Source organism: Myxocyprinus asiaticus, chromosome 9 (genome assembly GCF_019703515.2).
Source record: "Myxocyprinus asiaticus isolate MX2 ecotype Aquarium Trade chromosome 9, UBuf_Myxa_2, whole genome shotgun sequence".
Taxonomy (NCBI): domain Eukaryota; kingdom Metazoa; phylum Chordata; class Actinopteri; order Cypriniformes; family Catostomidae; genus Myxocyprinus; species Myxocyprinus asiaticus.
In genome coordinates, this window is record NC_059352.1 from 44,646,507 (window position 1) to 44,659,806 (window position 13,300).

General features: G+C 36.0%; 1 protein-coding gene across 1 annotated transcript; it reads right to left on the reverse strand.

Moving 5' to 3' along the window:
- Positions 1–669: 669 nt before the first annotated feature.
- arf3b (ADP-ribosylation factor 3b) lies at positions 670–12,351 on the reverse strand. Its single transcript, XM_051707856.1, has 5 exons — positions 12,258–12,351; positions 8,154–8,440; positions 6,233–6,343; positions 5,806–5,930; positions 670–4,036 (listed from the first exon to the last, which is right to left on the reverse strand). Exons 2-5 carry the CDS (start codon positions 8,299–8,301, stop codon positions 3,875–3,877), a joined length of 546 nt encoding a protein of 181 aa, XP_051563816.1. The 5' UTR covers positions 8,302–8,440; positions 12,258–12,351; the 3' UTR covers positions 670–3,874.
- Between the last annotated feature and the right edge of the window lie 949 nt (positions 12,352–13,300).

The following is a 13,300-nucleotide window of genomic DNA, read 5'->3' on the forward strand; positions in this document are numbered from 1 at the left end:
TCTCTCATCTGAACAGGTTGAGGGATTTTGATAAGATAAATCAAACAAATTAGATTATTATTATATACAGTATTTTGTGCTGGATCTAGTATTTATGAGACAATGGCCAGAAAAAGAGTTATGAAAGCACTTGCACATAAGCAAAAAGAATATTTGTTAGTTATTGGACACTCCCTTTTTAGGTTTCTAAAGTACAACTTGTCTGAAGTGCTTCCATCTTATGGCAAACAACAGAAACTGCAGTGTGGAAATGCATGCAGTGTAGTTGAGGAAACCAGGAAGTTTCGAGAAACAGTTTATCTTTGAGCCGTGAGGCATTTACAGCGAAGAATATAGTAATCAATTAAATCTGATATACTGTAAGACTTGATCTGGTGCCAGGTAAAGTCCACTGAGAACATAATACACAATCAAGCAGTCATTAACCAGAAGTGAGTTTGTGCACTTACTGTATAAATAAATAGTATAATTCAAATAATAAAAATATGACAAAAAGAAAATAAATAAAAACAAGAAATGAAAAAAAAAAAAGAATATATATATATATTAATAAATATTTGTATCACCACCAATATTGCTCAGCTGAAAATTGCATTGAAAAAATGTATGTAAAAAAATATTGAACAGAAGAATATAGATGCCAAAGAAAATAATGGACACAACAGGATGGCAATTTCCAAGTATTTATTTGAGTGTAGTGTTACAGTCAAAGGATTGTAGAGAGAGAATGATTGGTGTCTACATCATATAATCAACAATGATCTTTCCTCATCTACTGTAACAGACGGTTACACATTTCTTCCATGATTTCTAAGAGTTCTATTTTTTTCATTTAATAATTCAATGAGACGTTGTTTTCCCCTGCATTGGTTATGTTCACAGACACTGTAAGCCATCAAAATAATTTACCCAACACATTAAAAAATCAAGAAAAACCATAAGCACACAGAGGTAAAAACACATTCACCAGAACACTCACCAAAATAAATACATAAATAAAAATATAATATTGACTTTTAATAAGACTTTTTAACATTCTAAAAGTTCAACCCTATAGCTATTCAATATGCACACAATCTAATGCAATGAATAAATGCCCCCCCCCCCCCCCCAACAAAATCAAGCAAAACAATGTATTTGAGATTTTACCCCTTTTTGTTCCCACATCAACTCAAAACTAAAAAGTAACTTAGTGACCCAATAACTTAGTTAATAAATAACCTTGTGAAAACATACTTTTGTAAGAAGATAAGGCCACAGAACTTAACAGACTGGACAATTCACACTGTAGACTTGGAGGTTTGTGTATAAATAGCCTTGTAATATTTACATTAGATGCTGAACCACTATTGGTGGACGAACTGTAGGGTGTTTTAAGCTAACTATGCTTCTGTTCTATAGAAAAACTGAACAATTAGAGGTTAAGCGTCTTGCTGAATAGCACAATTGTCCTGGTAACTCTCTCATTCCTGCATCACCCACTCTCTACATAACTGAACCTTCAAACTGGTCTGAATTGTCATATATACACACTTTAGGTTGTGGTAGGTAGTTTTAGCTTGAAATAATATGCAAAGCAATGCAAGAACAACGCTATACCCACAGAACAAACTAGAAACTAAACACATACAGTGTTAGTATTAGATTTGTGTGAACATTTATTTTTAACACATACGCAATGCAGGATAAATGCGTTTGTTGTATTTACACGAGCTAGTATGATAAAATATGTTAGCGTTTGATTTTCCATTTGTCCATGATATACTGTATGTATTTTAGTAACACATACAGACTGTGTTAGTGATGTTTCATGTAACCTGAAGTGATATGTGAATGGAATAAGAGTATCCAACATTAATGGAAAAAGCAGCGTGAAAAAAGTATTATATTCATATAAACTCACTGAACACTTTATTAGGAACACCTGTACACCTACTTATTAATGTGATTATCTAATCTGCCAATCGTGTAGCAGCAGTGCAATGCATAAAACCATGCAGATACGGGTCAGACGCTTCAGTTAATGTTCACATCAATCATCAAAATGGGGAAAAAATGTGATCTCAGTGATTTCGCCTGTGGCATGATTGTTGGTGCCAGACGGGCTGGTTTTTAGTATTCCTGTAACTGCTGATCTCCTGGGATTTTCACACACAACAGCCTCTAGAGTTTACTCAGAATGGTGCCAAAAACAAAAAAACATCCAGTGAGCGGCAGTTCTGCAGACAAATATGCCTTGTTGATGAGAGAGGTCAACGGAGAATGGCCAGACTGGTTTGAGCTGACGGAAAGGCTACGATAACTCAGATAACCGCTCTATACAATTGTGGTGAGCAGAATAGCATCTCAGAATGCACAACATGTTGAACCTTGAAGGGGATGGGCTACAACAGCAGGGAACTTTATTAGGACCATAGTGTAGTCCTATTAAAATGCTAAGTGAGTGTATTTTTCTCTGAAATCTACAAATCAAAAATAGCATAAATAAAGCCAAAATGTGTCAGCACACCAGCATAGATAAAAAAAATAAGATTAACATTCAATGGGGTGATATGTTAGTCTGAACCCACAAAACATCACATTACGACCATAAAACATTGCAAAGCATCATGCAATACACAGAAAACAGAAAGAGATGAATAATAATGCAGTTTGCCATTGGCCACTGATATGCCCAAGTTTCATGTACAAGTGTGCGTGCTGTTTTTCTACTGTTTACTTGTATGAACTGAAATTCTCACAGTGCAAAATCAAAAAACTCAACGGATTTGTGTCATAATAATCTAATATCAGTGGCAAATTAGTAGTAGCATCTATCTATCTATCTATCTATCTATCTATCTATCTATCTGTCTATCTATCTATCTATCTATCTATCTATCTATCTATTGGACTAACAGCACAGCATGCAAGCCATGCAAACAACGTTAGTTTAACTCAACAATACCGTTTTACCCATGCAACAATTAGCCAAGTCAATTCTATATCTAAACAATTGGGCACTTGGTTGGAAACATAAGCATTATTTACAGCAAAATAACCATGGGCGTAGATTCCAATAATCGAAACGAGCAAGTACATCCCTCCCAATATTTATACAATGATCAAGCCAAATCTACGCCCTTGGAAGTAACAACACTATATTAAAAATTTAGGAAAGGGATATCAGCAGGAACAGATTAAAGACAAGCTCAAGACTCTACATTCATTCTACAGTGTCCAGTCACTTTATCCATTTTATTACAGCACAGCCACAAAGCAGCATGCAACATCGAGCAGCTCTTTTGTAACACACATGCAGTTCTACCCTCTACTACACCACAATGCTTAATCACGACACTGAGAGCCATGCACAGCAGGGTACCTAACCTGATCACAGACTGCAGAAAAATGTATACGTGAGGAGGCAAACTACATTATTGTTGCATTTACTGAAAATAGAGTGTAGAGAGGTTATTTTGACAATACAAGGAAATGTATGAGCATATTACATTATACACGAGCATGGTCAATCGCATAGCAATCTTTTGCATGACAGTCTTGTAAATACAGAGTGAGTGAGGAAGGAAGGGAGAGAGAGGTATTGACCAAACATTGATGCTATTTTCTGACACTGTACTATCAGACGGTTCATTATACATTGAAAATGGAAAAGTCAACAAAGGAAATTAGACACGCGTTGGTGTGCATATGTGCGTGTAACTGTGTGTGCATATATACAGAGTATAGAAGGCTTTATTAACCACATATTTGCCAAAATAAGACAAAAAATAAACCAAATTAAACAAAGAAAAAACAAACCGATTCCAAAGGCCAAATTAGTCCCACCCCTTTCCCAATGTGAGATACGCCCACATAATGGAAACCCCGCCCTTCATTTCTTATTCTTGAGCTGATTGGCGAGCCAGTCAAGCCCTTCATACAAACCATCACCGCTGGTTGCACAGGTCGCTTGAATATACCAGTTGCGATGGCGGAGCGAGTGGAGGCCGAGTTTATCTGTGATCTCAGCAGCATTCATAGCATTTGGCAGATCCTATTATCAAAGCAGAATAGGATAAGGTTATTACATTCAATGTTTTGCGAAACTGAATATTTGCCTTTAATCAGGACCATTCCCTACTCATTTCCAAATTAGTTTCAGGCAGCAGAATTATTGACAGAATTAGTAAATTTGGTAACACTTTAGAATAAGGTTCCATTTGTTAACATTAGTTAACAACATTAGTTAAAATGAACTAATAATGAACAATACTTTTACAGCATTTATTAATCTTGGTTAATGTTAAATTTAAGATATAGTAATACATTTTTAAAAATCATTATATATGTGAACATTAGTTGAAGGGATAGTGTGGCAGGGCGGAGGGCGGGGCCAGGTCATGATTCCGTACACCCGGCCCCTAATTAGGCTGATTAAGCCTGAGAGGGATAAGGCAGACCGGAGACGGCACTGTGACGGAAAGAGAGTTACGGACAGCTGTCCGACACTTACGTGTGTTTGTCTTTTTGGTTCAGTTTATCATTAAACCTTTATTTATACTGTAAAGCCGGTTCTCGCCTCCTCCTTTCCATTGATTTGGTACACTGGTGCCTTTCCATTGATGTGTTACTGATAGTTCACCCAAAAATTAAAATTCTCTGATTATTAACTCACTCTCATGCCATCCCAGATATGTTTGACTTTCTTTCTTCTGCAGAACACAAATGAAGATTTTTAGAAGAATATTTCAACTCTGTAGGTCCATACAATGCAAGTAAATGGTGACCAGAACTTTAGAGCTCCAAAAAGCACAGACAGTCGTAGTTAAAGTAATCCATAAGGCTCCAGTGGTTTAATATATTTCTTCTTAAGGGATGCAATCACTTTGGGTGAGAAACAGATCAATATTTCAATAATTGTTTACTATAAATCTCCACTTTCACTTTCAGAATGTGAAAGTGGAGATTTATAGTAAAAAAGGAGTTAAATATTGATCTGTTTCTCACCCACACTTATCATATCACTTTTGAAGATATGGATTTAACCATTGGAGTCGTATGGATTACTTTTATGCTGCCTTTATGTAATTTTTGGAGCTTTAAAGGTCTGGTCACCATTTATTTGCATTGTATGGACCTACAGAGGTGAGATATTCTTCTAAAAATATTCGTGTTCAGCCAAATTTTTGGTTGAAAAACAAGAAATAACAATGAACAACTGTATTTTTATTAACTAACATCAACAAAGATGAATAAATTCTGTAAAAAAAATAAAAATAAAAAATAAAATATATATATATATATATATATATATATATATATATATATATTGTTCATTGTTAGTTCATAATACAGTGCCTAATGTATTACAGTCAATACCTAAGGTTAAGTCATCACACGAGTTGGAAGTGACAAAGAAGCGCCACAGAATGATGTAGTTGCTATAGCAATTGCACTTTTCATCCACAAAACTCGATAGAGCATTAAACTTAAAGACCTCATCTGTTTAGGAGAAAATGTCATTCAATTTCAGCACCACACAGTGGGCATTTCACCTTGGAACTGTCGTGATATGTGTAAGGAACCATGTAATATAATTTAGCAAAAATTCACTACAGTCACGTAATATTCATTAGATCAGGCTGGACATGTCAGCAAACACAAATGCGCAAAATGATTCATCAAGTGGTTGTCGATACTCAGCCCTAGGTGGACATTTTATGCCTGGTAAAATTGGTTATAGCACATTTAAGATTTTAATTGTATGCTGGCACAGTTTGAAAACTTCAGCTGTCAAGAATATTTCAAGAAAAGGTGGATTACCTGTTTGTTAGCAAAAACAAGAAGAACGGCATCACGCAATTCGTCCTCTGCAAGCATCCTCATTAACTCCTCCCTTGCCTCGTTAACTCTCTCCCGATCATTACTGTCAACCACAAAGATAAGCCCTAAAAAATGGGAGCAGAGATATAGAAATAAGACTTAACAAACATTAACACACACAACATGTAAACATAAAGGGGTTGTTTTCTGCTATACACTACTTTGCTATAAACTGAAAATGTTTTTTAATGAATATTGTGTCTGAATTTGTGCTATTTTGTACATATACATGTTTGCAAGATGGCTCTACGCTTTGTTCTGCACAGCGACAGCAGCAGTGTGTGTTTGCAGCTGCACTTGACACAAACTACACAGGTGCACTGAATTACACACAGCTTAATTCAACTCGAGTGTATGTGTATCTCACCCTGTGTATTTTGAAAGTAATGTCTCCAGAGTGGTCTGATCTTATCCTGACCGCCCACATCCCATACAGTGAAGCTGATGTTCTTATATTCCACAGTCTCAACATTAAAACCTGAAACAAACATAACATCATTTTGCTATTTCAGATGGTCCAATTCAATTACATAAAAACTACAATAAACAATATCAACTGCAAAAATGAATACTTCCAGATATATATAGGGATTGTAACATTATTTACTTACACTTTCCTTCATAACTCACAGAATACTACAGATCTTCCTGCCATCTTTTGGTATAATAAACACACACACGTGCCAACAATAATAGTACCTTGCATATTCTACATTAAAGGGATAGTTCACCCAAAAATGAAACTTCTCTCATCATTTACTCTCCCTCATGCCATCCCAGATGTGTATGACTTTCATTTTTCTGCTGAATACAAACAAAGATTTTTAGAAGAATATCTCAGCAGGGGCCTGGTTAGCTCAGCGAGTACTGACGCTGACTACCACCCCTGGAGTTGCGAGTTCGAATCCAAGGCGTGCTGAGTGACTCCACCCAGGTCTCCTAATCAACCAAATTGGCCCGGTTACTAGGGAGGGTAGAGTCACATGGGGTAACCTCCTCGTGGTCGCTATAATGTGGTTCTCGCTCTCGGTGGGGCACGTGGTGAGTTGTGCATGGATGCCACGGAGAATAGCGCGAAGCCTCCACACACGCTACGTCTCCACGGTGAGGCGCGCAACAAGCCACGTGATAAGATGCACGGATTGATGGTCTCAGACGCTGAGGCAACTGAGATTCATCCTCCGCCACCCGGATTGAAGCGAGTCACTACGCCTCTCTGCCCAGTAGGTGGCGATATGCATGAAGAATGCGAATTGCCAAAACAAAAGAAGAAAAATGTGAAAGTGAAAGTGGAGATTTATAGTAATAATAATAAAAAACTATTATCTCACTTATGAAGATATGGATTTAACCACTGGAGTCATATGGATTACTTTTATGCTGCCTTTATATGCTTTTTTGGAGCTTCAAAGTTCTGGCCACCATTCACATTCTTCTAAAAAACTTTGTTTGTGTTCAGCAGAAGAAAGAAAGTCATAATTATCTGGCATGAGGGTAAGTAAATGATGAGAGAAGTTTCATTTTTGGGTGAACTATCCCTTTAAGAAAGACAAGATTGTAATATTGAATTTAAAACAAAAGTTAAAAAAGTGAATGTCAGAGTGTTACGATCGCCACCATTACAGGGGCAATTATAAGGTTTTAATAACCCTCTGTACCATAAATAAGAGTACACCTCAAATTAATAACAACCATGCTTAAATATGTTTTTAAAAGTTTATTTTATGCTACTGTATAATATGTGTTAAAGCAAAAGTCTAAGTAGGTAAAAGTCTAGTAATAATAATTATTTGAAAATAGTTATATATATTGATCATCTGATAATCTAGTCTTCAATTAGATACTTTAAATAGTGTTCATTAAATATTTTATAGATTCAGTAATTTTCAAATAATTTCATAAATGTTGCTACAATTGCCCCCAATCTCCAAACTTCAAATAAACATTCAGAAAGCTGATGAAAAGTACTGGACACTCAAAGAATAAATTATACCTCAATATATATACTATGAAGAGTTATCACTTTGAAAAATATTCAGTTGCCTCCATTCTCCCTTATATGTCCTGTATTTATTAATAATGTAATGTAGTATGTGTTGGTAGTATATCTCCTGTATCTCAAACAAACTCTGAATCATTTAGAGCAGCTCTCTCACTATGGAAACAGACTGTGTTTAATTTAGTTTTAGACCTTGCAACGTGTTTGGAGATGTACAGATTCTTGTTTAGATTACAATCATAACAACAACAACAACAACAATAAAAACAGTTGATGAGAAGCTCTTTACCAATGGTTGGGATAGTGGTTACGATCTCTCCCAGTTTAAGTTTGTACAGGATGGTGGTTTTACCAGCAGCATCTAATCCGACCATAAGAATCCTCATCTCTTTCTTTCCTATCAGACTCTTCAGCAGGTTGCCAAAAATATTCCCCATGATTCAGTGTTTTGCTTCGTCTAGCCAATCACAATCCAGAAAGCTGTGAGTCTGATGTGTGGAATAATCCACTGAGGTAATAGAATGAAAGTCTTGTGAAAAAGCGTTAGGCTATATAACTGAGAAAGAGTCTGGAATCCTGTATAAGGAAAAAAGAATATGAAAATATTACTCTCACTCTAAATCACAATGTGTATAACATGTACTGTATATACATTTCTTATACATAGTAAGATGCCAGAACAGGGTGATGTAGTTCGTATTTATAGGTACATAAAGTGCACATGTGCATGTTTGTATGTTTGGATAGTAAAAAAGGTATAAAAAGTCAAAGTAAATCCCTTTACGTACTGTATATTTAGCTTTTAAATTGAACAAATCTTTATAATATGGTGATGACTCAAGAGTGAAATTGTTGAAACCTTTGTGTGGGTACTGTTCGCCGCAGCTGATCGAGTTCAATACTCAGACACAATCCCATAGCGCAACTCTCATTTATCAGTTAATGATGGAGAAACTTTGTCTGAGAAAGACCTTTTTAAACGGCAAATTTATGTATAAATCAAATCCAGATGGGACTTGAAATAGAAGTAATGTAATTTGCTCTCTTTGTATGGCTAAATGTAATTATCATCAAAGTTAAACAAGTATAAAAATAAGTAAAACACGGTTGATGTTGTGGTGTAATTTAGTGGTTCCAACCAGTCTGTAGAAATCACACAGAAAAGAATTAAACCATTACATTGTCCAATTAGAAAGATGTGTCAGCTGTGTTACATAAATGTTACTGCGTAATTAAAGGAATATTCCAGGTTCAATACAAGTGAAGCTCATTCAACAGCATGTGTACTATATGTAATATTGTACATTTCAGTGTCTATCCAAATGTACAAGAATGTACATGTTCTAGAACCACACTTACGAATGAATAGTAATGAGAATATGTGTGTGTATGTGTTATGAATGAATAATAATGAACATACAATTACACACACAAACACACACACACACACACACACACACACACACACACACACACACACACACACACACACACACACACATATATATACATATAAAGCTGAAAGAACTATGGGTCTGCCATGTCTTCAGGCTGTACTGCAATCTGTTCATTCCTCTCTCTATACCCCTCCTTCACAGCACACACATTCTCTTTTCATCATGCCATCCTAATTTATTAATGTCGAAGTATAAAGCTCATAACTGAAATTAAACATACTGTTCAGTCTGTGGTACATAGCAATTAAATACAGTATACCTGACATGTGCTGTTGTATAGGAGAGACTGGGGCTAGTTGTCACACAGGAAAGTGGCCACAAGAGCTTTATTGGTGTACATAACGTAGGTTTTGTCTCAAAATCGAATTAATCAAATGCTTGTTTCTTTAGCAGTGGTTTTGTATGTTGGTTTCAAACACTTTTCTTGAATTATAATCATTTTTGAGAATCGTTTCTCCAGTATCATCATATTATTGTAATCACTGTTAAGTAAGCGAGTGAACACAATAAAACAGTAGTAGCATATCTTAAGGCAAGTGTAAACTATAAAAAGAAGATAGGACAAGATATTTGTGTTTTAAATTTGTAAATGTTATACAGTTGATTACATTTACATATTCTTTTATCCAAAGCAACTTAAAAAATGCAGAAGTATACAACGTAAGCGATTCATCTTCAATACAAGTTAAGCTCAGTCATCAGCATTATGCATGTGTGGCATAATTTATTTTGACTTGCCGCTCGTTTTCTAAAATCTGGGTTCCAGTGAGGCACTTACAATGGATGTGAATGGGGCTAATCCCTAAACGTTAAAATAGTCACTGTTTCAAATGTATAACCACAAGACACCAACAATATGCGTGTTAAAATGATTTTAGTGTGGTAAAATTGATTACTTAACCTTTCTGTGTAAATGTATAGCTAATTTACAACTTCGTTGCCATGACGATGTAATGTCAACAAACCCTAAACCCTAAAATGACTGTAAAAATTGATTTAAACAACTTAACATCTCAAATAATACACAAGTTTTAACAGAAGAATTCATGTTAGTGCTTTTGTAAAATTATAAGCTTCACATTTCTGCCTTTAAACACTCCAAACATTGGCCCCATTCACTTCCATTGTAAATGTCTCACTGTAACCTTGATTGTGCTTTTTTTAAAGAAAAGGAAGGACCAGTCAAAATTATTTTTTTGTGGTAATCAACATTTTGCCAAAAAGTCTGTCGACTGGGAGGGGGCCTGGGTAGCTCAGCGAGTATTGACACTGACTACCACTCCTGGAGTCACGAGTTCAAATCCCAGGGTAAGCTGAGTGACTCCAGCCAGGTCTCCTAAGCAACCAAATTGGCCCAGTTGCTAGGGAGGGTAGAGTCACATGGGGTAACCTCCTCGTGGTTGCTAAAATGTGGTTCGCTCTCAGTGAGGTGCGTGGTGAGTTGTGCGTGGATGCCGCGAAGAATAGTGTGAAGACTCCACACGCGCTAGGTCTCTGCAGTAATGCGCTCAACAAGCCACGTGATAAAATGCATGGATTGCATGGAGGTAACTGAGATTCTTTCTCTGCCACCCGGATTGAGGCAAGTCACTACGCCACCACGAGGACTTAGAGCACATTGGGAATTGGGCATTCCAAATTGGGGAGAAAAAAAAAAAGTCTGTCGATTGAAATTAACTTGTATTAAATACGTAATATTCCTTTAACAATGGTTTTGTATTTTTCTTTGTTACGTATTACATTCATGCTGTTCCATGAATTGTTCTGTGTTTTAAAATAGTTTTTAATGATTGAATCTAGCTGAAAAGCCTATAACAGGCTATTTAAAGACAAGTTTCCACTGTGACCCATAGAGTGTGACAACATGCCCCGCTATTTGGGACATGTTGTCTCAAAGTATCAGTGTGTGTTAAATTAACTGTATCTTTTTCCCTGGGCAATAACAGTGAAAACGTTCAATGGCTTTGTGTAGCCTAGACTTTGGGGTGTATGACTACAAAGAAATTGAGTTTCAAAAATAAACATACCCTGTGAAATATTCACTGAAGTAAAAACTGTGACAACTAGCCCCGGTCTCGCCTACATAAAACCAAGACAAAAGATAATAACAGTTTGAGGTGCATAACCAGTCATAAACTTTGCTTCATCTACAATCTGTTCACGAAGATTTTCATTAGAGAATCTCGTTTGGATTATTAATAATCTGATAATGATCTACGGAAGCTGCAGGGGGTCTGACTCCAACTGCGCTGTCCATGGTGCTGACGCCCCTACCCACATCCAACAAACACCCTCCGCTGAAAACATACCACGCTGCCCGCCAGGAATATTTTTTCACACTTATTTTATAACAAACTTCCTCGTTTTGAAAACGCTTTCTTGTCTCTAACGATTCAAAAAGCCCATGATATTTCCCAAAACCCCAATTCTCGCCTCACGACGAAATACTGCCCCGGACGGATGTCTTTTTGATTTGATACAATGGTCCTTTTCAAAAACATTCATATGGACATAAATACAGTTATTTCCGGTCAGTCAGAACAATCTGGAGCTCAAAAAGGCCTACGACCCTCGCTTTCACAATGTCGGCGTTGGATACAAAGATCGCTTCTCCATGAAGAGCAGATGGGTGAAAATAGTCCAGTTATGCAGAATCACCTATATAAATGCAAAAGCAAATCGTTCTCAATCACAACCCGAGTGTAATACAGTCATAATGTATAAAGAGGCGTAAGTTGTAACCTCATCTTCCTCCATTCATTTAAAGAGACGCTACGTGCCCGTTCGCCCCACGGACGGCCTGTCGCCTCTCCCTTTCCAACAGCGATATAAGACGCTCTGTCAAATTCTACTAAGCGTAAAAGCAGCATTTTTTTTTTACCATTCAGACTCTTTTCGATCTGTAACAATCAAACAATTGTACATATTTGTTTTACCTTGAGAGCTGACACGGAGAGGAGATCTCACGAGAGTTCACGCCGACAGCATAGGTCTTCTTAATACTCGACCCGGAAGTCTCGCGATGATTGGCTTTCGCATCTCGAGACTGCATCCTGTCAGGCCAGGTAGTATGACACGTCAAGGAAATACTTGGCCTTACAGCACGACGTAAAACTAACAACCTCACGGGAACTTCGTGGCAATAAAATGGTTCTTTAAAAAAAAAAAAAAACTAATAATAATAATAATTAAATAATAATAATAATAATAATAATAAAAAAATATTAGGCTATAGTATAGTATAGTATGTAATGACTATAAACTTGAAATACCTTGTTTTTCTTTCTGATTTAGCATTTCTGTTATTTATTTTTATTTAATTTTTTATTTACTTTTAATATATTATAAATGATCCTGACACTTTAACCTTTTCCCTTTTTCCTGTAGTGCTCACTGTTCTTCTAATCATGTAATGTAATGTGCAAATGTAATGACTATATGAATTTTCCTTTCCTTTAAAGGATCTTACCTTTAAGCACTATTTGTATTTTATTGACATTTCTAAACCTTCTCCTGTGCATTTACATTGCATGGATCTTTCAACTCATAGCCTATCCTAAGAGCAGCAGTATGCATTACTACATGGAGGCATGCAGTAGATCTTGATAAAAAAGGAGGACATTTTATATAAAAGATACAAAGCCAATCAAATGTTTCTCATGATTGTAAAAACCTTGTGATCTAAAGCTTATGCTTTAAATTAGTTGTTTTGTAGATAAACATGAACTGTGCCTAAATGTATGAATTTCCTTTAAAAACTCTAATTGATTATTATTATTTTTGTATTATTATTATTATTTAAATGAATGAGTTGGGCAGGATACTAATAGCCAATTAGTGCCCACACTGAAGAAAAAAAAAATGTTTTTGCATTGAAGTTAATACAGCAGAAAACGTTAAGTACCTGTACTTTTTTACATTGAATACGTTAGTTTAAGCATGAACTTAAAATGATTAAGTAAATTCTACATTTGTACTC